Source organism: Taudactylus pleione, unplaced genomic scaffold, assembly GCF_031769625.1.
Source record: "Taudactylus pleione unplaced genomic scaffold, aTauple2 ptg000655l, whole genome shotgun sequence".
NCBI classification, from domain to species: domain Eukaryota; kingdom Metazoa; phylum Chordata; class Amphibia; order Anura; family Myobatrachidae; genus Taudactylus; species Taudactylus pleione.
In genome coordinates, this window is record NW_028285057.1 from 106997 (window position 1) to 134688 (window position 27692).

At 44.2% G+C, this 27692-nt stretch overlaps 1 protein-coding gene across 1 annotated transcript; it reads left to right on the forward strand.

The window, feature by feature from the left end:
* The first annotated feature begins 4087 nt into the window (after positions 1–4087).
* Positions 4088–26640, forward strand: LOC148478419 (dual specificity protein phosphatase 8-like). The gene is made up of 7 exons (XM_088455426.1): positions 4088–4202; positions 9152–9374; positions 12153–12282; positions 13628–13794; positions 19288–19447; positions 20190–20313; positions 21506–26640. The coding sequence occupies exons 2-7, from the start codon at positions 9162–9164 to the stop codon at positions 22269–22271; spliced, it is 1560 nt and encodes a 519-aa protein (XP_088311552.1). The 5' UTR covers positions 4088–4202; positions 9152–9161; the 3' UTR covers positions 22272–26640.
* Positions 26641–27692: the final 1052 nt, after the last annotated feature.

The following is a 27692-nucleotide window of genomic DNA, read 5'->3' on the forward strand; positions in this document are numbered from 1 at the left end:
CGAGTCTTGTTCTATTAATGTTGTTTCAAATTGTAAAGCACAACTGAATATGCTGTGTTATATAAGAAACTGTCCATAAATAAATAATAAAAAACTGCTGTAAAAGCAGCTAAAGCTAAAGGTGGAGCTGTAACTAAGCGATTTCGCTAAGTTCTTTATTCGCTTCGCCAAGACCAAAGGGTTTGCAACATCTTTCAATTGGATCACTACATTTTGGCAACCATGCTTGATCCTAGGTTATGTAATGTCTCTCTTTCCAACTGACACAGATCTTAAGAGATGCAAAGAGCTTATTACGAGCAAGTTGTCAGCTCAAGTGGCACATGACATGATGTTTCCTTACTTTAGTTTCTCTTGCAAATGCTACTGAGTTGGGGTGAGAGGCTGCTGTAGGAACACGGGGCAATGAGTTGCTAGGTGGGCATAATGTGTATGGAGCACTACTATTGTGTGGAATGATTTATATGGGGCACTACTATTTGGCATAGTCTGAAAAGGGCATTACTGTGTGGTATAATGTGTAAGGGGCATTACTGTGTGGCATTATGTATAAGGGGCACTACTACTGCATGGTATGTGTATAGGGGGTAATACTGTGTGGCATAACCTGAGTGGGCTCTGTGTGGCATAACCTGAATGGGCTCTGTGTGGCATAACATGAATGGGCTTTGTGTGGGGGCAAATGTATGGGGTTTTTTTACCTCTGGGGGTCTCTTTTAAGATCTTGCTATGTGGTCCACAAAGTTCTAGTTACACCCTTGCATGCAAACACAGTGGCTCTGGATTTAATATGAACTTGCATGAGTCATCAAGTTTACTCAGACTGAGGTTAAAAGGAGACATTTGAAGCTTTCTCACAGGTTTTTGGCAGACTGACAATTTCCACTGAAGCCAGTCCTGAAACCTGTGTAATTTAACGTTATCCCCATTTTTAGGTATTGTGTAACAGTGTGTGCCTTTATGTAGTTTAAACCTAGGCAAACAGCTAATCCTGGTCCTGGCCGCCGGGGAGATCCCTGGTAGGCCCCACTGAGTTGTAGCCACTCCCACTGTGGTTGGAGGGCTGGGCCTATGGCAGCAGCAGTCGATATAGCAGGGCAAAGGGTGCAGCATAGCTGCTTGCCCGTTAGTCAACTGTTTTGACTGACTCGGCAGGTGGCGAGCAGGTTAATGGGGCCCAGCAGCTACTGGGGGCATGGTTGATGCTAAATCCAAGTGTGCAGAAAGACCTTTGACATCACAACCATGTGACCCGCGATGGCAGGGGGAGGGGCAAGGCCGGTGAGCTAGCAATTTTACTATTCACATAGACATAGAGTGGGAATAGCAACTTGTAGTGAGTGAAGCAAGCCACCGTGCCCGAAGCGTGGCAGGCTAGCCCGCAAGGGTACACTTTGGGCCCCATGTTCTGGTCCTTGCTCCTTCTCCTGCTCTCGCGGGTCAAATGATTGGAGAGGAGCATGTGCTGAGCTCTAATTGGAGGAGTCCATCACATGATTCTCTGACCCATGGAGATTAGCAGCACAGCCTCATGGGAGTGAATCATTGTGAGGCTGTGCCTGCTCTGCCGACTGACTGAGGCTGGGAGACCGGGAGCTCCTCTCTCTGCTACTAACAGGTCAGTCTTGTGTGGGGGGCTGGAGCAATAATTGTGTGTCTGTTTGATTGTTTTTCTGTGGGGCCAATGTGTTTTATTTTATTTATTTTTTACTGTTGGGGCCAATGTCTTTGTTTTTTTTTTCTTTTGTTATTTTACTGTGAGGACCAGTGTTTGTTTGTTTTTTTCTTTTTCTGTGCGGTCCAGTGTGTTTTATTATTTTTCTGTGCGGTCCAGTGTGTTTTATTATTTTTCTGTGCGGTCCAGTGTGTTTTATTATTTTACTGTGGGTTCCAGTGTGTTTTATTATTTTACTGTGGGGACCAGTGTGTTTTATTATTTTACTGTGGGGACCAGTGTGTTTTATTATTTTTCTGTGGGGACCAGTGTGTTTTATTATTTTACTGTGGGTTCCAGTGTGTTTTATTATTTTACTGTGGGGACCAATGTGTTATTTTATTTTACTGTGGGGACCAGTGTGTTTTATTATTTTACTGTGGGGTCCAGGGTGTTATATTTTTTTTTACTATGGGAGCTAGTATATTTTTTTCTCTTTACTGTGGGGGCCAATGTGTTTTATTTTTGTTTACTGTGGGGGCCAATGTGTTTTATTTTTGTTTACTGTGGGGGCCAATGTGTTTTATTTTTTTCTGTGCCTGCCAGTGTAGTTAATTTTCCAGCAACTGGCCATGCCGCTTAGTGGGCCTCTGTGGTCACATTCTCCTCGTTGGCCCTTCTGTGTCTCTTGCTCCTGTCTCTGCATTCACCTGGAGATGATAACAGGGGAGAGAAGGGGTGTTCTCATGTAAGTCGAGTACATTAAGGGCTGTGTCTGATAATGATGACAAGCGCGTATATTGCTGGTGTGAGCCGGACACCTCAAGATATGCATGGGGTGAGCGGAGCCGGGCGTGACGATGCAATTCAATGTGAATCATGCCATCATAGCCTGCAACAGTGTCAAGAAGTGCGCCATTCTGCAAAGAGGGTGGGGCTGCTATGACACAATTCTCGATGCCACACCCCAGCCCCTCCAGCTGGACCTCTGTTAATTAAGTATGTCGTATTTGAATTAGGGAGGTGCAGGCTCGGATAGGTTAGAATTTGCATGCCGAGTTCGGATTTTTCCCTCAAAAAAACGGGACTCAAAAAGAGGCAAAAACATCATCTTGCATGGACAAATATTATCATTCCTGGACTTTTGTCCAGGAATGATGATGTTTGTCCATGCAAGATGACGTTTTGCCTCTTTCTGAGTCCCGTTTTTTGGAGGGAAAAATCCAAACTCGTGGTACAAATTCGAACCTATCCGAGCCTGCACCTCCCTAATTTGAATGGAAATACGTCTACCAAAAAGAGCTGTCCTTTGTGATGCGCTGTACTTCTGCGCATGCCGACGCGCAAGCAGCAGGGACCTTGGGTGGGATCCTAACGGAACATTGTGAAAAGAAGTCCATAGGCTTTTATTAAGCAATGCCATCTTGCCATTTATAGATGGCGTTGCCTACCGGGTACAAGCTGCAGGGAGTTTCGTTTTCCGGAGCTTTGTACATATGGGGAATGCAGTCAAACCTCAGAAAACGTAATATTTTGTTGTTTTGGCCGCATTTTCACTTTGGTACATCTCACCCCTATTGTCTTATAATGGGCCTGACTCAAGCTGCGGCAAGCTTAGGGATTGTTGATCCTTATGCTTAAACATGGATGCTGCACAAAAGCAGCTATTAAAAATGAGAGATAGTTGCACGTGCACAATTTCCTCCTCCCATTAACAACTGCTGCCATGTGACCAGCACATACATTTAGGCATAGGGATTAACAGTCCCTATGGCTGCTGCAGTTCAGCATCTCTTTACGCTCACTGGGCCTCAGTTTCAGTTGCACGCAAATGCGGCCGCATGCAACTCAGCATTCGGCTCGCCGTCTATAAAACACATTGCTTGTGATCGTTGCTTTTCAAAAAGGGACAATATAACCATATGCAGCTTCAGATTATAATAATGCTTTTATCTGCATGTGCAAGAGGTTTTTATAGTGTGCTATTGCTACATTTAATATAAAATCTAATATACTGTGTCACTTATTTTATAGCTATATTATTATTATTATGTTTTATTTTGTTTTGTTTGTAGTATCATCAATTTCTGGCCAATGACATTTGAATCTATAATCTGTGCTAGGTCGAAAAAAATATATAATATTTGTATTATTATTATTTTTTTTTTTTATTTGGTTTGCATGAATGGTCTCTCCCCTTTGCTGTGTGCTGATTCAGGAATCCTCCCGTGGAAGGGTTAATGCTGTGTGTGTGTCAGTGGAAAATCCACCAAGGGATTGTTTTAATCAGGCTAAGAGGTGACATCACAGCTCTCCCTGGGCTGAGCCCTGATTGGCTGGAGATGACATCAACCTGAGTTATTTTTAACACTCCCCCCCAGCCCCCCTCCCCTCCCATTACCTCATCCCCTCTGCTGGCTCCAGTCACCATAACAATATAGTACAGACAGAGCACCTGGGACACTTTGGTACCTCCTAGCTCCGCCGCTGCTGCCTGTCCTCTCCTGCCCAGGGCTGCTGCTGCTGCTGCATTGCTGCTCTGACAAAGGTAGGGACTGGTTCTGCTGCTGCATTGCTTTACTGACAAAGGTAGGTAGGGATTGCTGCTGCATTGCTGGACTGACAAAGGTAGGGATTGCTGCCTAGTGCTTCTGCATTGCTGGACTGACAAAGGTAGGGATTGCTGCCTAGTGCTTCTGCATTGCTGGACTGCCAAAGGTAGGGATTGCTCCTAGTGCTGCTGCATTGCTGGACTGCCAAAGGTAGGGATTGCTGCCTAGTGCTGCTGCATTGCTGGACTGAGAAAGGTAGAATTGCTGCAGAGCAATGCTGGCTTTAGTGCTGCTGCACTGCACTGTGTTGTTGGTACAGGCATAGATCATAGCTGTATGTAATGGCAGGTGCTTTGTATGCAGGCTCTTGGCATTGCAGGCTCTGTCACATACAGACCTATAGTATAGAATCACTGTCTCCTTGTTAGCTGTTGCACTGTTCTGTGTGTCTCAGGCCAGCTGGTTACATTTCCGTGGGAAAGGCAGAGGTAATCCCAGCAGCTGTTGGTATCCAGTCTCTGTCCCTGTCAGGGGTGGGGGGTGCATTTTGCAGGCAGTGTGCTGCTTTTTGGTGCAATGAAGGGATGAAGGGGGGGGGCGGGGGTTCTGTTATGCACGATTATCAGGAATTATTATTTTCTTAATTATGCTACCAACACTAATACTTCTCCCTAGTCCCTGTGTGCAGCCTCCATCCCCTGCATCTCCCCTCTTGCTGGCTTAATGCTCTGCCCCCTATAACATTTTCCGCATATTTGGAATCCGTTTCCCACATTTATTTATTTTTTTCTGCATCTGTCGCTGTGTTTCCTGTGCATGACCAATATGTTGGGAATGACGCTTCATTCACGTTTGCTGGATGTTAGAAAAAGGGGAAATACAGCGATTAATGTGCCTTAATGTCAAAGCTGTTTCTGGGTGCGTAGCCTACTAGCTTGGCAACTGCCCATTTTGATGTACTAAGGGCCAAGGACGCATTGCAGAGCAGAGAACGGCTGATATAATGCATAGCTGTTGTGTTCTTGTGACTTACAGGGAATTTAAAAGTCATTAGGATGCTGAGTGGTTGGATAGAATGCTTAACCCCTTCACTGCTAGGGGCCTACACCGCCTTGTATCTGAAATATGGACATCACAATAGGTGATGTGTCTCTTGTGGATTGCAAGCTTGCGAGCAGGGCCCTCTTTCCTCTTTGTTTGTCTGTCAGTACCTATTGCCTTCTGATTTTGTGGTTGGGAGCGGAGTAATGGTGGCGTGGAAAGCTTATCGCAGGTGGCGAATAAGAATTGTTTGATTCAGCGTTTTGCAGCCATTCTCCTCATTAATTTTAATTGCTGAGAATGCGGGTTTTCTAGATGGATCGATAAGTAATTGCAGCAAACGGCAACGCCGACCGTCAGCAACTCTTGTGATTTTAGCTTTTTACAGGAGACATTTTATATGAAAATACATTTAACCCTGAGCTGTAACACTGGTTAGTAAAACAGATTAAAGGATATAGAATAGCAAACAAAGGGCGTAAAGGGCTCTGTTCAAGAGTGAAAATAAATCTGAATATATACGGACAATCATAAATATCGTTATCGTTCATGCGGGAATGTGCATCGTTGGTCGTTCACTGCATAAAAATGAACGTTATATCGTTGAACGATGTCATCATCATTCATAGATATATCGTACCATATGTACGCACCTTAAGATATTGCAAATAAGGCTTCCATGATTGTGTATGGCTTTTACTGCTCCCTTTACTGAAATGGCTGATAACAGCGTACAATAACTTATAGCAAGGTGCATGAAAAATAAAATACAATTTAAAACCTCTAGTGAGCAACTTGCACTTAAACAATTAACTGTGCCTCTAATCAAGCTGTCCTATTTAGGTGAGATTAATATAAGAAGTAACCGTTTACAGGGCTCAATAGATAACTTTGTAAAATTAAATAATTTGAACACAGAGATTATTCATATTCTGAATTATTGTGGCAGAATGTTACTGCATGTTAGTTGCTGATCCATATTTAACTGCTCCAGCGAGGCATAATTACACCAATAACTCATCCCTCTGGTATCTCATTACATCACAAATAACATGCCGGCTTTCTGCATGACCTCATCCACAGTTGGACTTGTCATGCGTGACCTAATGGCCAGACCAAAGAAGGCTGTCGCTGGGCAGTTGGTTATCTATAGAAGACACAATCACACAATAGAAAATAGATTGTAATTATGAGTGAACACATGCCATTATTAAATGGAGTGAAGGTCAACTATACATATACACAGACCGAGCAACAACCGTATTGTCAAGTAAAGTTCGCTTGTCCGGTAGAGACATTTGGGAACGATAAAGTTTTTACCTGTAGTAACTAAAAAAAAATAAAAAATTACAGGTCATTTACTCAAGTTATACGCAACATTCCGAACACAATTGATCTGAGTTCCACCAAATACATATTTAAAATCACGGGGGGCTCCCTGTCCTACAGGATCGTATAGTGAGCAGTCAGCTGTATATCAGGGGAAGTCCCTCCTGCCTTAATATTCTGACATTGTACACTTCTTCCTGCAAACCCACTGAGTGAAGAGAGAGTATTTCACTAATAAAATATTAATAAACCTACTTTCATTGCAGGCACCATCCACAATCCAGTGAGTAAAAGCCTAATGGCTACATACAATCTCATCTGAATGAAGCGGTTTGTATTGGGGTTTGAGTTTCTCCCCCACCATCTTTTGGAAACCATGTTTCTAAACTGCAGAAAATCAGGCAGTATAGGGCTGATATAGGTCTGATTTAGAAGTTTTCTTTAAAAACTGTACAAATTGTAGGCATATTTTAAATAGCAGGTGGTGAATGGAAAACGTACATTAAGTTCATGTTTGAATACAAGCTTTCGCCCATGTTGGTATCTTAATAAATCACAGATCTAGATCAGTGAGTCATAATTTGGTAATTGAGAAAAAAAAGACACAAGTCTTAAAATATTGTTCTAGAAAAACCACATGCAACAGTGATTTTCCCAAATTACGTCACTTGGCAATGTTCTTAAGGATAAGATCCATGAGAATGTTTTTAATTAGAGACTTACCCAGTGATAAAAAAATTTTTTATCGTTAATAGTGCTAATCATAAAATGTGAAAACCCCAGGGGGAGGGATGTGTCCCGGGGCAGTAGGGATGGTTGTGTCTGTACATAGAATAATTTTTTTTTTTTTTGAGAAATGTTCTCCTTTTCTAAAAAAATTTTGTCGGTTCGTTCCGGTATATGTATATATTAAACACTAATCAGGCAGCTTATCTTGACTCATGAAGTCGCTGTATACATGCCAATCCAGTAGATGGCATACCAAGACCAATACTACATATCATAGTCGCTGCTAATGTTACTTGCAACCTTTTAGAGTTACTGTAGGTTAAGTGGCTTGCTCTCAAAGGAAAAACTGCAAATATCGTTTACAAAGACATTTTGTGATCAATGTCTACAATATAAAATATACATCACAATATTAGATGCCGCTAATGACTTTGTAAAATTAGTTCCACTGAGCAATAACAGATATTCATGCGAGCGTAGCTACGGGGAAACGGTAGCATATGTATGTAGCACCCAAATGCATTTCATATTTGGCTAGGTACCGTTCTGGGGGAGTAGGCCGTCCTCCAGCAACCCACCTACTTTCCTAGCAATGTAGGTGAGGTGGGTCTTCATGATGTGATTAGTAACAGAACGCATTATCTCCACCATACCCCCAGTGCTGGGAATAGCTGCTTTGCCCAGTTGCTATTCCTCACACTTGCCACTTGGATCTCTCCTTTGGGATCTCCCAGACGAAAGGTCCATAAATAAACAAGTATATACTGTATTTTTACACTACAATTAATAGTTGGATGTGACCCCCTCCCCAACTTGGAACCTGCCTGCACATCCTTATTGTATCATCCTTCCATGGTTTTGCATTGGTGAAGATGTCTGCCTTTATATATGGGTGTCTTTCTAATACCAATTGGACCCTATCTGCTGGTCCCAGTTCCAGTTATTCTGCAAGGAGAAGGTCATGAGCGCTGAAGACCTGTGATTCTTTGGTCATCATTGGTTAGATGCAGTAGCAAAATTAAGTTTGATGCTATCCAAAGTGTGTCCATAGCTAATGAATATTGAGTCATACACTCAAAATGTTGACCTCTAGGAAATGTAAACTTTTTAACCAAATTGTATTGGCCGTCGTTGTTTTTAAAGTTTGGTAGTTAACCAAGTTTTTCTTGCAAGCATTCTTGTACCTGTCTAAACTAGCGAAGTGCTATTAGCAGACTAATATGGCGTACACCCATGAGCTAATGCTGAAAATGTTTCGGTTGTGTCATAATGTTTAATTGATGTATCTATCGGCCGTGGCACCTTCTTATCTCTGCATATCTGATCTCATAGTCTGGACTTGTCTTTAGGCTCACTGCATCATTGTGGTAAAGTTACAGTAAAGATAAATATGACATTTATAGGTGGCAGCATGGTTGTTCTGCGTCCATTGTCTATAGCTTCACAGGTGCTCCTTATGTCCCTCAGAGTATGCAAATATATAGTTACTGGTACAACCAATCAAATCTGTTTTCTTTTAACTCCTAATTTGCACTAGATTTACCAAAGCAGACTGGTTGCTACGGGGTACTGCACTTCTGAACTTGGCAAATAACCCCTTCTATCTCTTGCAAGACGTGATTATTCATTGTAGTGGTTTATTGTATAATCTTCACAGAGAAACCTGCGTATCTGTACCATTTTTTGCAATTTATTATTGGAGCTGCTATTTTGATTATTTGATTACTTACTGCAAGGCCCTGTATTTTTAACTGCATTGTGTGATTTTATTGCTATATATATTTGTGTTCACACATGTATAATATTTATAATATATATATATATATATATATATATCTTCCTACAGTCTGTCCAAAATGGGTGGAGAGAGGAAGCCTCCCCAGGCGATACAGGCCCAGAAACTGGCCGGGATCTTGCGGGAGGATAGCGAGGGCGTCCTGGTGATTGACTGCCGCACGCTCAGCGAATATAACAATCTCCACGTGGTGGGCTCCGTCAACCTGTGTGGTTCCAAGCTGGCCAGAAAACGTCTCCTAAAGGAGCTTCTTGTGCTTCCACATCACCCAAAGGTTGGTAGGAAATATCACAAACCGCAGTTCACAAGAGAGCTGAGCTCAGCTCATGCTGTATCCTATTACCATTGACATTCCTCCAAAATAAACAGGCCACTTATGTTATGTGATACCAGTTCTGACTACATGTTATGATTCATCCAGACCTAAATATAGGCCAGTCAGGGTCGATATTGATGGAACACGGCACCAGGAAATCTTGGGCTTGAGACCTAACGAGATCTATTTACATTACGAAAATGTGAATGCGGCGTTCATCACTAAGTCCCATTTTATCTTACAATAAGTGGAAGGAGAAAAAAAATCTCAAACAGTTTTCTGTGCGCAGTGGAGGAAGCCATGTTTTAGGCTAAAAACCATTCTTTGGAATGTAGTCTAGTGGGCTAGCAATCTGTGTTATGGCAGATACTACTTCCTCTTTGAACAGGTTGTGTTTTATTAAAATGTGCAGAGCCGGCCCTAGCCAAATTAGTGCCCTAGGCAAGATTTGGGGTGGCGCCCCTACCCCCTCCATGAGATCCTGAAAAGAGGTGTGGCCCCACGGAAGGTGTGCTGCTTCTGAGCCCAATCGTGGATGCTGCCAGGGGGAGTAGCAGCTTCCAGAGTCTGCCCAGTCGGCAGCAGGTGCCCCGAACCTCCACTGGCTCTAGGCGGGCTTAGATGCCCCAAGGCATTCCAAATGCCCCTAGGCATTTGCTTAGTTTGCCAGTGCCTAGGGCCGACTCTGAAAATGTGTGAAGAGAATTAGACACTGCTATTTAGACCCATGAAATATGATGTGTTAAGGTGCCCACACACATACCGATGTCCTCACGATACGATTTTATGGCCAATTTCCTCATGAACTTTCACAGGAGCTCCCTTGCCGTCGTGATCACGATTTGGAGTTAAAAATGTCAAATCTGACTAAAGCTGGCCACACACTAGACCAACTTACATCCAACCAGCCAACTTGTTGATTGGTTGGAATGAAAATCTGGTAAGGAATGGGAGAAAATGATGATCAGCAATTGCTCCTAAATGCCAGAAAACAGATGTTAAATGTTTGATCTAAACAATTTGTTCAAACAACAGTTTTTGTTAATTTTCCGGCTTTTGGGAGCAAATTGCTGATTGTCATTTGCTTTCATTCCTTACCAGATTTTCATTCCAACCAATCAACAAGTTGGCTGGTTGGATGTAAGTTGGTCTAGTGTGTGGCCAGCTTTAAGATCTATCTTGCAGCCAATGCATTGTATCCCAGATTGGCTAATTTGCCCTAAAGCACGGCAGATCAGAAGATGCGATATACGACGAGCGGGGACGCGCATCGGCATCGTGCTCGTGAGTACCCGATTCGTCGTCACGATTCGTCGAAATCGGCCAAAACGTGTAAAATGTCGCTATGTGTGCAGGCACCTTAAATTAAAACTGTGCTACCAGCTAGTAAAACATTCTTGTCTACTTTTTGTACCTCCTCTCTTGGAGATCTTGGAAAGGACGTCCATTCAAGGCCCTGCCCTCTTACCAACAGACCTATCCAGGAAGGTGGCCTACTGTTCTTTGACTCTGGGAGAACGCCTCAAAATTTGGGAGTGCTTTTACGTTTTACGAAAGTAGTCAAGTATATAGTAAAATATTTTTTATTAAGGCACCTCTGCCCACAGCCAGAGCCCAGGGGGTGCTCTGTACGGCTTTCTCTTCCCTACAGCTCCTCTGTTCCTCCTGGTCAGCCGATGGAAGCTCATGGAGGTCAAAAATAAAATCGGAGAATGCAATGCTTTCAGTTAGTGACATCACTGCTCCTTACTGTGTCTGAATCCACCAATCCGAACAATGCAAGCGGTCGTGCAAATTCTGCCCGCTTGGTTGGAGAAACATGTCCTTCCCAACATGGCAACAATAGTGAAAGAGAGCATGGTGGACTTCTTTAAAGTAGTATAAAAGAGGTGGAACATGGACTTTCGGTGGAAATTGTGCTGCAGATATTACCAAGCAGAGAAGGGTCTCCGGAGGCTGGCTATAATGGCTGTTCATACAGAGGCTTGAGAGTTGAACTTGCTCCCTGTGTACACTTGCTGACCATGCCCCTTACATCGGCATACAGGTTTGGTTGGCACAGCGATCAAAACCGGACATTGAATTTAAACAGACAGGATGGACTATTTTTGTTGGCCAGTTGATGTGTTGGTAATGAGGTAGTTGTGGTGTAATGTGGTGATTCATTATCCACCAGACAACTGGACTTGTGTGTATTGGAGCAGAGAAGCCCCGTTCACACCACAATAGTGCAGGTAATTGTGCACTCGTAGGTGCAGTGCTAAGCTACCTTGCCCAGAGACCTCAGGACATGCTACTTCCTCTTAGGAAAGTTTGGTAAAGTCTAGCATCAAAGGTTCCTGTTTTTGTTTTGTATTTTAAAGCAAAGTAAGATCTATGAGGAGTCCGCTGTATGTTTTTGTTTTTTCCATCTTTATCCCATGTGTGACTCTGGGGTCTATTTACTAAGCAGTGTTAGGAGACAGGGTGTAAAGTGATAAGGTGCCAGCCAATCAGCTCCCAACTGTCATTTTTCAAACACAGCCTGTGAGAATACAGTTGGGAGCTGATTGGCTGGCACCTTATCACTTTACACTCTGTCTCCTAACACTGCTTAGTAACTAGACCCCTATATAAGCAACAGTCAACCATTCAAGTTGGGGTGCAAAGTTCCGTTCATAAGAACGCACTTTCTGAACTAGTCCTTGGCCTTGTGGTTCTGTCCCCTCACCGCTTTCTTTCTGTCATACTTAATAGATTGATCCTTCATTTGAGAAGCAAGTGGTGGTATATGAACAGGGGAATCAAGAGCTATCGGCTGGCCACTTTGTGTCCCTGGTTGTGGGGAAGCTGGAGAAGAAATACAGCTCTGTTTCTCTGCTAGAAGGTAAGGGGGAAAAAAAACAGTTTAAAAACAGTTTAGAGTAGACTGTCTGTCTTTGGGTGTCAGGGAGGATTTACAATACCCCTCACCCCAAAATACATAGACTAGTACATAGGTAGGGGTTAATTCTCTCTGGCATCCTACTACCTGTGCAATCTGCCAAACTTGTATTGGAAAAGCCTCGGTGTGGCTTTCTGAAATCACCAGATGCTCTGGTTGCAGCCACCTAACAGGAACACTGCATAGTTCAGTCACAACATGGGTCTGGGAGGGGAGGAGAGAAGAACTCTCTCTTATGGCAGTCTCAGTGCAAGTAAGCGTTTGGGTTCTAATGCATTGCACATATTATATTGGCATCAGTCCTTCAAGTACAAGTATGTATTTTTGGGGGCACGTTTTCTGTGTTCTCATTGAAACATGGTTGAAAACACAATAAAAAGTGATTTTCTTTTCCTTTCATTAATGAACACTCCCCCTGCTATCACCTCACTATGTGATACATAACAGTCTATACTGTGCTTAAATGCAGTCATATAGAAATTGAACAGAATGTTTGCTCTGTTGATGATTGGATAACATTACATTATATTTTGAATAGCCGTAAGTCCGTGACTAAAGATGACTTAAGTTACATTCAGAAAACTTAACTGTCATTGACTTTTTTTTCTCCATTCAGACCAAAACCGCTCCATTGACTAATTTATCTATATCCGCGTGATATCATGTTTTAAAAGGCTAAGCACTCACAGCAACTGTGCGCTTACTGGATTTCACTGAATGATGCCTGATCCATGTCTTGTTGTGTGAGGTCATTACCCTAGGGAATGACAGCAGCCAGACTGGAATAGAGAGGAAGCTAAGAGGTGGGGGTTCTCTGGTGGTGGTGGGGCTTACGTATCTTCATTCCAGTCTGAACAGGCCCCAGTTCTGTAGTTATCACCTGTGCACAAGTACGGACCTGGCACAGGCCGTTATCCCATCATCCTGCCTGAACCACATTAGGCTACGCCAAAGATAGGGAGGTGAAAAAATATAGCTTGTTGCACTTTTTTTATGTAACACTGAATAAAGTTATCCAATGCCAATACAGTAAAAAAAATAAAAAAAACCCTGAGGCAGGGGTATTTAACATGCGGCCCTGCAGCTGCTGTGGGACTACATGTCCCAGCATGCTCTGCCACAATTTTAGCATGCCCTAATCGCAAAAGTGGGGGAAGGGCATGCTGGGATGTGTAGTTTCACAGCAGCTGCAGCGCGGCATGATGAATACCCCTGCCCTTAGAGATAAATCCTGTGTTCTGGCTTGTCTGTATTTGTTCTGTTTAGATGCTCCTGTCTTCTTTTACAGGAGGCTTTGCAGAATTCTCAACGCAATTCCCAAACCTGTGTGAAGGGCGCACGTCTAGCATTTTGCACACCAGCATATCGCAGCCCTGTATTTCCACATCGGTGGTGTCTGTGACCCGTATCTTGCCGCACCTTTACTTGGGTTCCCAGAATGATGTCATGGATCAGGTATGGACCATAAGCATACGCAGGTCATGTGACAAGTTGCTTGCGCTAATGCTGCTGCCTGATTTGTAACCGCTGTCATAGGCTGGGTTACAGCATTACAAATGGGGTTAGGGCATAGTTGCCAATTTTGTGCAATTTTGGGGCAACTAAGAGGGAGTTGGTGCCGTGAATTGCCTCCGGGGACCCTCCCCACTGCATAATGCCGTGGTTTGCAGCGAGAGGCTGGATCACGATGGCGGGATCCTCTGATGTGCGCCATCACGCCCTCCTCCTCTTCACTGTAAAAGCAGATGGAACGTGGGAGGGTTGTGAACTCTCTCTGGAAATTCCAGAGTCTCCTGGACTTTCTTGCAGAGCCGGTTAGGGCTTTGTGTTAATGTCACTCTGCATTATGAATGAAAAATGATGACAAAATAAGCCCTTTCCCGATCAATCCCTGCTCGATTCACCCAGAAATGATGACTTTTTGATATATCTCTGGCCACTTTTGTGCACACCCCGTCTCTCAGGTCTGTGAATCGGGTGTGATCTCATGAATAGGGGCATTTAGGTGGTATGCACTCTGGGTGCCAGTTGCTCACACATGCACTGAAGGAAGCCATTTTGTGCGGCCTATCAATCCAAATTGGCTTCCTGCACTGTGTGGAGACAGTGGGCTCACAGATCTGTTTTGGGGCTCACTATTATTACCAGAACAGAAAAAGTTTGAAGGAAAATTTTATATATAATATAATATATATTTATTATTTTTTCCTTTGTAAGGTAGGGTTGGGAAATAATTTCTACATGAGGTATCACAATAAATAGTGTATTTAGGCATTTTCTGTAGTGCAGAAAATAATGGGCTTTATTCAGAGGTGCACTCAATGCCGCTGTTCACATAATTGATCTATTATTTGCTACTGCGCAAACTAATCTGAAAACCCCTACGACACGTGTTACCCTGAGTCCGCACAATTGCGCTGTTGTGTATGAGACCAATGGAATCCTAAATGGCGGGGAAAACTATGGGCGTTCCTGAGCCATGACTGGGAAGTAACCTGAAGTGGACGCAAAGAAAAGTCTTGTGGGCGTGTCTCTAGTGCGTCAGAGATGGCAGCTGCGTTCTCCATTTCCAGATGCAGAGCCGCAGCCTCAGAGGCCATGTTCAGATGGAGACGCAGCACCTGCCGTAGGGCTTGTGCAAGTGTCGATGGTGCGCTGTCGGTGGCGTGTGAAGACTCACGGGCGGTGTTACGGCGCACAGAGAAGAAAGTGGGCCTCTCGGGGCTTGCACATTCAGACGCAGGCTACTACACCAGGGCGAGGACTGATGCTGCAATTGCATATAATGGCCGCCGCAACATGTGCGCCAGTGACTGCAACTGCGTACACCTCTAAATCCAGCCCAGTGTGAGCAACGTGCCTCATTTGCCGAGAGTTTATTGTTAAAATATCTTTACTGCATGGTCCAATTTTATAAATTTGCCCACATAATATTCCCAAGAATAAACTCACTGTGGTGGAATTTAGTGCAGAGTTTCGTCCCTTTCATTAAACATCATGTGACACCTTCCCCAGTACTCCAGCATACACCAGCAGTGATTTGTACCATACTACTGGCCAGGTAGCATGATAAAGTCATCAATCCACACCCCAAAATAGGCGCAGCAGGTTTACTTACCGAATATATTCTGTGTAACCTCTCATGCCGCTATCAGTTTGGGTGTATTGATGTTCAGCTTATGTGTTGTGAATACCTACAAGGTGGTGAAATATGATCCATGCAGGAATATTTTATATCGGACATAGGGGTCTATTTACTAAGCAGTGTTAGGAGACAGAGTGAAAAGTGCCAGCCAATCAGCTCCTAACTGCCATCTCACAGGCTGTGTTTGAAAAATGACAGTTGGGAGCTGATTGGCTGGCACCTTATCACTTTCTTATCACTTTTCACTTTGTCTCCTAACACTGCTTAGTAAATAGACCCCATATTGAGGCACTCCTTGCTTGCTTTCTTTCTTGGCATCCCAGAAGTAAAGAGAAAGAGAGACCGTACTCTCCTTGGTGGGGCGCTAATGCTGGGCATACACAGCCAGATAAAATGTCTGTCAGACTGACAGACATTTTATCTGGCCGGCTGCCAGCCGCAGGTGTCGCCGGCATACACTGTGAGAGAAATCTCAGTGTATAGCCCGACATCCGCACTCCGCCCCCGGGGGAGGAGACATTTCCCTGTTCCTTCCGTAGGAAGGAACACAGGAAATGTCTGTCTGTCGGCCGCGCTGGGCAGACACTGCCCGATGCGGCCGACAGTTACCGGGTAAATATTGCATCGGACGGGCATGCTGGACAATCCTGCATGACCGACCGAGCAATATTTAACCCTCGGTCGCCCGCGCACAGGCTACAATTATCGGGGCGATCCGCCGATATCAGGTGGATCGCCCCGATAATTGTAGCGTGTATGGCCAGCATAAAAAATATAAGAAAGTTAAGTAAATAAGACTTAACTTTTACTATAAATATGTAAAATGAGAAAAAACACTCACATGAAATACAACAAAATTACCACACACAGACCAGAAATAACATGACTAATGCTGGGCATACACTATACAATTATCTGTCCAATCTGGCTGTTTGGAATGAAAACCTGGTAATGCGTGGGAGCAAATGACAGTCGATCATATGGTTTTAAACACTGGAAAACTGACAAAAAACAATTGTTCAAATTGGTTAAATTCCTGTGTTTTAATCAATTTGTCTGAATGACCATTTTTGGCTATTTTCCATTTGAAATAATATACTTAAATCAGCCCTCTGAGACATAAGATTCTATTATATTACAAAATACTGCACGTGATGATCATCATATAAAATAGATCGGGAATAGCAGGCAAGCATAGTATGAATATTATAAATATCTTGGCACCCCATAAGTGTGTGTGTGTGTATACAATAATGTGTGTGTGTGTGTGTGTGTGTATATATATATATATATATATATATATATATATATATATATATATATATATATATATATATATATATATATATATATATATGCACCAAAATCTGCTATGAGAAATACATACATATATATATCTATACATACACTCAGGGGCTGGCTGGCAACTTTTAACCTGGGGGGCACATGCATGCAGGTGGCCCTGGCAGAGGAGTAGTGTGTAGCCAGGGTGCCCGAAGAACGTGCGTGCTACGGCGCCGCCCCCCCTGAATTGTTTCAGGGAGGAGGCGGGTCCATATGGGATTAATGTAAGGTAAAAATAAAGATATGGGGCAGCCCCCTGTCGTAGTGCCCATATGCAGTGCCCCCGTGTGCCACAGGAGATAACACCCTTATGCAGGCCTCCAGTAGTGATCCCCCCCCCTATGCAGTGCCCCTTGTGCCCCCAGTAGTGGCCCCCCCTGTTCAGTGCCCCTTGTGCCCCCAGTAGTAAGCCCCTTATATAGTGCCCCCAGTAGCAGTCCACCCCCCCATGCAGTGCCCCCAATAGTGGTAACCCTTATGCAATGTCCCTTTAAATAGTGGCCCCAGTTGTAGTCTCCCCCCTATGCAGTACCCCCAGTATTGCCCTTTATATATAGCCCCCAGCAGTGGTCCCTCGCAGTGCCTCCAGTGGTAGTCCCCTCTCCCTATGTAGTGCCCCTAGTAGTAGTCCCCTCCCCCGTATGCAGTGCCCCTAGTAGTCCCCTCCCCGTGTAGTGCCCCCAATAGTAGCCCCCCCTTGTAGTGCCCCCAGTAGTAGTAGTAGTCCCCACCTTGTAGTGCCCCCAGTAGTAGTGGTCCCCCCCCCTTGTAGTGCCCCCAGTAGTAATCCCCCCCCCCCCCTGGTAGTGCCACCATAGAAATCTCCCCCCCTGGTAGTGCCCCCATAGTAATCCCCCCCCTGGTAGTGCCCCCAGTAGTCCGTCCCCCCCAGTAGAGAGAGACTTAATAAAAATAAAAAAAATCTCTTCCACCGGCTCCTCCGGCCGCTTTGCATTATGGGAGAGACGTCGTCATGGCGACGGCTCTCCCATTACCCACTGCGGGAGCCGGAAGATGGCTCCCGCAGTGGGAGCAGCAGCAGCCGCTGAGAGTCTGACAGACTCTCAGCGGCTGCTGATTACAGCAAACACACAGTTGCCGGCTCCGGCGGCTGTGTGTTTGTGCTGTGTAGCGCTACACATGACGCTGCACATGACGCTGCGGCCCAGCCCGCCATTGCACACACTAATTGTATGTATGTACGTATGTATGTGTATATATATATATATAATAATAATATATAATTATAGAATATATGTATGTATGTACCGTATATACTCGAGTATAAGCCGAGTTTTTCAGCACTTTTTTTGTGCTGAAAAAGTACCCCCTCGGCTTATACTCGAGTGAAGTGTAGCGCTGACCGGACGGAGTTCGGTCAGCGCTACACAGCACAAACACACAGCCGCCGAGAGTCTGTCAGACTCTCAGCGGCTGCTGCTGCTCCCACTGCGGGAGCCATCTTCTGGCTCCCGCAGTGGGTAATGGGAGACACATCGTCATGACGACGTCTCTCCCATGCAAAGCGACCGGAGGAGCGGATAGCGGCCGGACCAGGAGCGGGAGTTTCAGGTAAGTGATTTTTTTTTTTTATTATTCTTATCACATCTCTCTCTACTGGGGGGAGGGGAGACTACAGGGGGTGATTACTACAGGGGGCACTACCAGGGGGCCATTACTACAGGGGGGGATTACTACAGGGGGCACTAAAAGGGGGTACTACCAGGGGGGGATTACTACAGGGGGAACTACCAGGGGGGGATTACTACTGGAGGCACTGAAAGGGGGGATTACCACTGGAGGCACTGAAAGGGGGGGATTACCACTGGGTGCACTACCAGGAGGGATTACTACTGGGGGCACAACCAGGGGGAATTACTACTGGGGGCACTACCAGCTGCTGCCATTTCCCACACTAGGCTTATACTCGAGTCAATAAGTTTTCCCAGTTTTTTGGGGTAAAAGTAGGTACCTCGGCTTATATTCGGGTCGGCTTATACTCGAGTATATACGGTATGTATTTCTCATAGCAGATTTTGGTGCCGGCATGTGACACATTCCAAAGTGGCCAAATCAGACCCAAGTGGCTGTGGAAAAGGTAGAAAGCCAGAGAGCAAAAACAAAATATAAATGTAAATATTCGGCTAAAAAAACAACAACGTGGTTTGTTTGCAGTGTGTTTTTGTTAAAAGAACAAAACTGTATATTGCACAACGCATTATGTAATAAGGTAAAATAGAACGACTACATAGGACCTGGTAACCGGTTCTCAATAAGTAATCCTGTGTGTGTCATACGCTCTGGCCTGAAAGATGCGCATTGGTTCAGGTTAATATTTATTTTTTTGGCTGATTCAATCATTGAGTCGTGTAAAATCTTTTTTTTTTTTTTTTTAAAGTTCTTGGATTAATATCTTGTTCGCACTGATCTCATGGCGTTGCTTAATGTCCTTTTTATAGGAGGTGATTATTCAGAATGGCATCACTCATGTGCTGAACGTCAGCTGCAGCTGCCCAAAGCCCGGCTTCATCTCCGATAACCATTTTCTCCGCATCCCCATCAACGACAGCTACTGCGAGAAGATCCTGCCCTGGCTGGCTGCAGCTGTTGAGTTCATAGGTAACTGTAACCCTGTGTCATCCCTATTATTACACATCTTGTTTGGTGATATATTACATCTGCAGCCGTTTTCCCCTTTTAATAAACCGATCGTCCCTTTAGACTGTCGCATACAAGAAGGCAAGCTTTGTCTTGGTACTTATTGCGTGCACTTAATACCCATCTCTGCTGTCATGACATTCAATAAATGTGATGGGTGACCATGATCACAGTATTTACCTGTTAATAAATCTGCCCTCATTCAGAATAAACGTTTAGCATCACTTATGCTACCTGCCCTAGAGATAAAGATCTGAGCGTTGTGTTATTATCCCGCATGCCCCATCCAGGGCTTTGATAAGTAGGGCCCACCAAGCTCGCTTGCAATGATGTCATAATAGTGGCGGGACAAAAAAAAGGCTAGTACACCTCCTATTATGATTACTGGTGATGCTTTCAGTGCAGTTCACTGTTCATCACCGGTTCATGATCCTTGGGGAGGGCCTTTAGAAGGCAGTGATGCGTCTTCGCAATGTCCGGCTGCGCACATCACAGCTCTTCCTGCGCACCTCTTGCTGAGTGCAAAGAAAAAATCTGCGATGTTGGCGGCCGTGAGGTGCCGGAGGAACGGGCTGGGCACTGGCACATGGCGGCCATTGGCACTGCAAATTGAATAGTCTCCGAAGAGTGAATATAAAATGGCATTTTTGTGTGTAATAATTTGAGTAAAATGTTTTTGTTTTTTTTTGTGTGTATTTTCCAGGAAAAGTGGAGCTGGTAAATGGTAAAGTTTTAGTTCATTGCCTGGCTGGCATCTCCCGATCGGCAGCCGTTGCGATCGCTTATATCATGAGCTCCATGGGGCTCTCGCTGGATGATGCTTACAGGTAACACCGCAGACCTAATAATTCCGCTCATAATCCGTTATTTCATACAAAGTGAATATGGCTGGAGCCAATATCACAAGGGATTAAATTTAATACTAATGGTATGTAATAAGGAACATGAATATGCTTTGCTCTAAACTGCTTCCTTGCCAATACCCAGAAACCTTTATTTGCCCCCACACACCAAAAAGAGGACAATATTGGGCAGGACAGTGTCACCGGGGTAATGGCTATTTTCATCACTGTTACACCTCACCTACACTTTTGTATCGTATAGATGCTGTAGGTCAGGGGTCTTCAACCTTTAAGACAGTGTGGGCCACATTAAAAAATTCAATGAAGCCCGAGGGCCACTAAGCTATACTGCTGTATTTAGACTCTGCCCCCTCCTCACACAATTATGTCCCATAACTTCCCCCTCCTACTATTTTAATTAGGTCCCAGAACGGCCTCCCACCCCCCACAATTATAATTATGCCCCATAACTGTCCCTCCTCCTTCATTAATTATGTCACATAGTTGCCCCCATCCTCAAACAATTATGTCCCATAACTGCCCCCCCCCCTACAGCATAAAAGATCCATAAAAAAAAATCAGACCTCAGATCTATGGGGGCGGCCATCTCCTCGGCTCCTGCTGCGCTGTCCTCTGTTCCACACTTCTCCCACTGTGCATTTGTAGTTTCCTTTCCTTTGATTGGTGGATGGCTTGAGCTATCAACTAATCAATGTTTAGATACGCCCATGACAGTGATTGGTGGATGGCCAGCATCATCCACCAATCGGCTATCTAGCAGCCAAAACAGTATGACTCCAAGTTGCGTCCCCCCCCGCCTCGGTCACTGTAAGCAGCCGCACACCCTAATGCATGCCTCTGTGTCTCATTCACAAAATACTGAAGTGACACAGCAGGTGAGCCACGGGGAACAGCTCCACGGTTGCCCCGATCGGCGGGCCATGGGAAACGGCTCCACGGGCCACATGTGGCCCGCGGACCAAGGGTTGAAGACCCCTGCTGTAGGTAAATCATTGTGATCTTTGGTAATAATGGGCTATTAGAACCCAGCGTTTTGCATTATATAAATTGTTAAATATATATATGTTACGAAGATTGCGATTACTGTACTTGCTGTTGCTATTGTGGGGATTTTTTCCCCTGTATTAACCATATTCTCCACTTATTGTCTCGACAGGTTTGTAAAAGAGAAGAGACCGACCATTTCTCCCAACTTCAACTTTCTCGGCCAGCTTCTTGAATATGAGATGAGCCTTGCCATTTCCCAGCAGGCACATCCCGCTAAACCCTCTCACCCAGAAAGCCCCACAGACGGACCAAACTTGGATCAGCTGTGTGCTGATAAATGTGCAAACGCTGCGCCGATCTGCCAAAGCAATCACAAATTAAATTCTACGTCCCAGGAAATAGAGGTGGCTATTGATGCCACCAAACTGGACAATAACTGTGCGAAGGACGAGTCTGAATCCACATTGGCGGGCAGGTTTACCTCCATGGGGATTTCCTCAGACCAACGCCGCGAAATTAGTAGCTTAAAGCGCTCTTTCTCTTTGGACATTAAATCTGTGTACACCCCCTTATCCTCTTCAGAAACACGCAAAAACTTTTATCAGCCCTCCATGTCTCAGCTAGTCCCTTCCCAACCTCTTCCTTCCAAGCCCATGGGGCTGTGGGACCGCTTCCTCGGTTTTGGACTTAATTTCCTCTACTTCTACTCTGAAGAGGAAGAAATGCAGCACAAGGTCAGACCAAATGGAGTCTGCGAACAAAGGGATGTCCCAGAAAACTTAAAAAAAAGGCGAGGAAGCACACAACCCCTAGATGAAGGACCTCCTCGCCCGTTTACTCTAAGCATTCCCAACTGTAAAGGCCAAAGATTTCTGAACGAGAAGACTCTGGAGGTCGGATCAAGAGCGAGGACAATCTCTCCAGTTCCTCTGTGAGGAACATCTCCAACTTGTCAATGGTTGCTATGTCTAGGAGACGGAACACTCGGTAACTGTTAAATGCACAGAACATTGTAGGACTTGCTTTCGGGTTTTCTGCTCCCAGAACTCTTCTTACCCTCATGTTAAAGTTCCCTGACAAGGCCTGAGTAGCATGCTGAGATATGAACCTGTTTTGAAATGTTTCTTCATATTGAATGAACGACATGTAGGCAATGGTTGCAGGCAATGGACAGAACCTTGGTCTAGGTGATGAAAAATCACCTGGACCGAAGGTCAGTCATAACCTTTGTTTTTTGTTTTGTTTTTGAAAGACTTATAAAAAGTCTTCTTCAAAACGCTCAAGTCTGCAATGCTCACACATACCTGACGAGGCAGCATCACTGCTGCTATATGGTCTTCTTCAGGGGCAACCTTTCTCAAGCTGAAAAAGGCCTTGTAGGTTGGATACGATCCTCCTAAAGAAAAAAAAAAAAGAAGAAAATTACATAAACCATGGGGTGGCGAATGCATTGTGTACCCAATATACCTCGTGCTTCACCCTTTTATTTGGGTAATGTGTCCCGACCATCCTGCAAGGAACTCTTGATCCCGCTTGGTTTACCCGTCCGAATGGATTTGCACAGAATTGTCCACGCAATTTCACCCTTGGTGTAATGTAGAAAGGTATTGAGGGTAGTCTAAGATCTATATATATTTTATTTCTCTAGGCCCTACATGAATGTATACCCTAGAAGCCAAGCCGTGTCTGTGACAATACTTTGCTGCCCTTATACCTCGGTTATATTCTGTTTATTGCTGTGAAATTTATTTAAGCTTGCCCTAGCATGCTTGGGGCGTGTTCCCATGCGTACCGCTCCAGAACATGACCCACCTCTCAGGATTCAAGGACCCTAATATTGTCCTTTTATTGTAAGCAGGTGGTAGAAGAGCTTATTTTATTTGTTGTTGTTGTTTTTTCATATATTTATTTATAAATGTGTTTCATTTTTCCTCCTTCAATAATCATTGAAGCCGCTGGTCTTTACTGTGATGACATGTTAATGGCTGTACCTAAGACTTTGTGACTTGCCTGAGGAACTGGTTCATATAGGGAGATCAGGTGAATAGACGAAGCCATGTAATGCTGTGATACAATGCAAAGTAGTGGCTATACATCGAAAACAAAATCTTGTTCCCGTCATATGCAGAATCACAACGCTTCTTTGAAATCCAAGCTGCAAACAACACTATAGACACTTTTTTTTTTTTTTTTAATTCAGCCCATGTCACTGCAAACGGCACATTGCTGGCAGAAACGGCCGTAGAACATTGTGTCCGTGGTGACATGACTTCTGTAGGGAGGGATATGGCCACATGCACTGAACAACATCAAAGAGAAGTGTTTCAGAAAGGTATGCAAGACACACAGCGATTTAGAACTAGATTTCTAATGATAAACCTATACTACATTGCTTTGATTACATTCGGTCCCCTTTGCAGCCTTGATAACAGGTGTAACCTATTGATTTAGAGATTTGCTGTAGAAAATCCATTCATTTAAAAAAATGTTCCATAGATTAAAAAAAAAAAAAAAGACATCCTCCTACAGGCTGTTATGGGTATTGCACCCAAGAAAGTTTTTCTTAGAATGCTTACTTTCCCCATAATAACTCACACTACTGTAGTATGAAAATCTAAAATATTTTTGAGTTACCCAGGGAGCGGTTTAGTTTTTCTTTTTTTGGTTCCGGGATGGGTGACTGCTTTCATCACTTCTGGCACTTGGCACTCTGCCTTCTATGACAGCGGTCATAACTTTCAATAATGACTATGGGACGGTTTTTGCAATAATGTTCTAATGCTGCCGGACACAGCATGCAGCCATCTACATGACCATCTGACATCACGCGGCCGAGGCCAGTGAAGTTGCTGCCCCTGTTTTCTGGGACGCTGGCTGTCTCCCGCCCCTTCCTGCTCCTAAACAGGTGCAGCATGTCAGTCACTCCGCAGCTTAGGGGGCACTGCAACCGTCGTATCAGACACTGGTCGGCCCATGCGCTGTACAGGTCCTGCCCATGTGCCGATCAGACAACATCGGATTTGTGCGCAAACCATTGGGTCTGTATCATGCCCTACTGCATACATTCAGAATGGGTGGGCAATTCTCCTTTGTGATGCACTGAAAAATAGTGTTTGATTCAGCACCTCTTGCTTGTCTCCGTGTAATGACCTCCACTTGTGTGTATGTGATCCACGCCACATGAGCAATTGAAAATAAGAAAAAAAAAAAAAAAAGTTTCCTGTTTTTGTGCCAGCTGTAATGTAACCCCTGTGCTTATAGGGCAACTACTGCAAAAATAACCGGTCTATGGGCATGATTCAGCAAGCACTGCAAGTGCAAAGCTGCAGGCAGACATATACTGTAGTGTGTAGTGCAGACATATACTGTAGTGTGTAGTGCAGACATATACTGTAGTGTGTAGTGCACGCAGGTAGCTTTGCAATTGGGATCCTTGCAGATATGGTAATGTAGCAGGGGGCATCACACCTCCTGTGCATTACTTAACCAAGCTGCTTTGTCCAACGCAGCATCGGATAATCTGTGTACCATCGTCCGGCTGCGGTGACCCATGGGGTCCCGCAGCCGGCCGCTGCAGTTTAGGGGAAGAGGCCAGGAAATCTCCATCAGCCAACGGAGATCCTTGCTTCGTCTCCGTTTCGGGAAACGGAGGGCATCGCCGCCCCCTCCCTGGCCACAAACTGCAGCAGACTGTGAAGCACTGATAGTCTGCTGCCAGTTTGCGTGCGGCCTCGCAGACCCGTTCTGCACATGCCCAGAACGGGTCTGGTGCCTGCGCAGATTCCCAAACATCACTGCTGAATCAGGCCCCATTACAGCAACATATATAATATATTTTTTTATGTAGTCATGTAGTGTCTCAGAAGATAAAATGACATTAACCATAGTGTGGTAAGAACTCCTATACTCTCACAGTACTCATAATTCCAAAGCCATTTTACTGTATACTGTGAATAATGGAGTATTTTCAAACTATGGTCAATGCATACTTGTCTATTCTCCTTGGGTGTCCGGGAGTCTCACGAATTTCAGGATGTTCTCCTGGACTCACTGGAGAGTAGACCAGCCTCCTGGATCCCACATTCCCCAGTAAGGTGGGCAGTCCGGGGGCTTGATGACTAGATTTGCTATGAATGACATCACAGTGGCCCCATGCCACAATTCATGGCATTGCAGCGTGCGCGGCTCGGGCGGCAGTGCCACGCTCCTTGTACATCCTACGTGGATCTCCAGCTGATGAAAAACAGCAAATATGGTTCACACGTCATCTATGCTTTTAGAGGTACTAAACGATGACCAATTAAAATATCAACAGTAGTATATTGCTATAATAAGAGATATTAGATTGTCAGTGTCACAATAGTTGTCCTGTAAGGGTAATGCTATACTGGCATTTTTGCCACCTGTATTATATTTCCAGCAAATAAAAGGGTAATTTGATCCTGATAAAAATAATTCTAAATCTCAAGGCTCTAAAAAATTAAAGAAATAAAAGAGCTATGCTACCGATGACCACTTCATGTAGGCGTTATACACACATAGACAGCTGCTGGCAAGTATCCAGCATGGCATTGCTCTTACCATGGCTGAAAGTGACGTAGAATGATGAGAATGGGTTTTTGTTTTGGGCACTGTTATTCACGAGGTCTGTTTTTTTTTTTTTTTGGCATTTAAAATGATATCTGGCACATGTGAGATGAATTGAATTCGGACTCGCTAAAAAAAAGCCCTCACCTAATCAAGTCATTGGTATAAATACATTTTTAATTATTTGTATTTATTAGAGTTTTGTTACTCATATGTTCATGTCACGCTTTGTGTTATGGGGTGGAAAGTTTTTTTTTTTTTTTTTATATATATATTTTTTTGTTTGTTTTTTATTAATTCTATTTGTGTTTTTTTTTAGTTTTGTTTTGTTTTTAAAGAATGGGTTTGTGCTTTAAGACCAACCATCTTTTATTAAAGCAACAGCCAAAGATCTTTACTGTAACTTAATGCACAGCAGGCGGAGTGCGTCGCGTTTCTCGAATGGAACCGGTGAATGAAGTGAACAAAAAAACAATTACGGTCTTCTCTGCGCCAAGCGCCATAAGAGACTCTCATTTTGTACAGCCAGCACTGATGTCCGACATGGTCGTGTTTGATAAATGGGACTATTTATTTGTTGTTTGTACTTGTTTTCTGCTTTCTCCGTGTGCAGGTACACAATGGCTCTGAGGTTCTAGCAGTTTAATGCATTACTCCCTAGCGCTTCTCTGGATGATGATGATGATGATAATAATAATAAAGATGTGAATCTTTCTACTTCTGTGTGTACTGTGTTGCTAATAAACATTGGGCTATGTTTGGCAGAGGAAAGGGAATCTGGGTCACAGCTGCTGTTGCTTTCGGTCCCTGCCCGGCCAACAAGGATCAGCAGATGGGAGATGAACCTTTTGCACTTGGAGCCTTTTGACACTTGTTTGTTTCATTGTTATATTGTCCTGTAGCGACGCACTTCTTTCTGGTGAGTGATAAAAAATTATGTAGTCTGGGTTCTAAAGGATTGTATCCAATGACCTGGGAGAAGTATTACCGTTCCTATGCAGTGCCAACGTGTTATGCAGCACTGCACACTGATAGGATCATCATACAAATAAATTCCATGCAATGGGGCTTTTTTTTTTTTTACAAGGCGGCGCTTCCCAGCAGGGCTTGAGCTCAAAATTGAAAGCCGCAGTAACACTGGGACAATGTTGTTCCGAATTGGCCAAATCGTAACGATAAATCGCGCAGTGTGTTTGCATGGTATGCGCACTCCTGCGGCCTCATGCGACATTGTCAGGTTTTGTGTGCTGCACAACAAACCTGACGATATCGCATGTGGCCCCTTTCATGTTAATAAAGGACAGAACGAGGGATCTGATGTGTACCCGCGGTACGATATGACGGACCGACATACCGTCCTGATACACATGGTCCAGTGTGTACCCACCTTAATATTAAGTGCAAACATGCATTGCCCTTAATTTTAGTGCACTTTAAAGTTTGAGAGCAAAGTTGCTGTTTCTGTGTTTCTGGTCCAAAGAGATAATAATAGATGAGGTCATGGAGTAACAATTGTTGCTTTTCCAGTTTTGGCTGAAAGACACAATGCTTTTGGTTTTGCAACAATGTATCTAGCCCAGTGGCTCTCCACTCCAGTCCTCAAGTACCACCAACAGGTCATGTTTTCTGGATGTCTTTAATCATGCACAGGTGAGTTAATCTTTTTTGCTGGGTCAATTCCAGTGATCCAGCAAATCCTCAAAACATGGCATGTTGGTGATACTTGAGGTTGAGAACCACTGATCTACTCTCCACCAATTATATCAAAA

Excerpts from the sequence above, each read along its gene's own strand:
- LOC148478419 (XM_088455426.1), top strand. The coding sequence starts at position 9,162 with ATGGGTGGAGAGAGGAAGCCTCCCCAGGCGATACAGGCCCAGAAACTG. Across the intron at positions 9,375-12,152 it reads TGCTTCCACATCACCCAAAG|ATTGATCCTTCATTTGAGAA; the intron begins GTTGGTAGGAAA and ends CATACTTAATAG. Across the intron at positions 13,795-19,287 it reads AGAATGATGTCATGGATCAG|GAGGTGATTATTCAGAATGG; the intron begins GTATGGACCATA and ends TCCTTTTTATAG.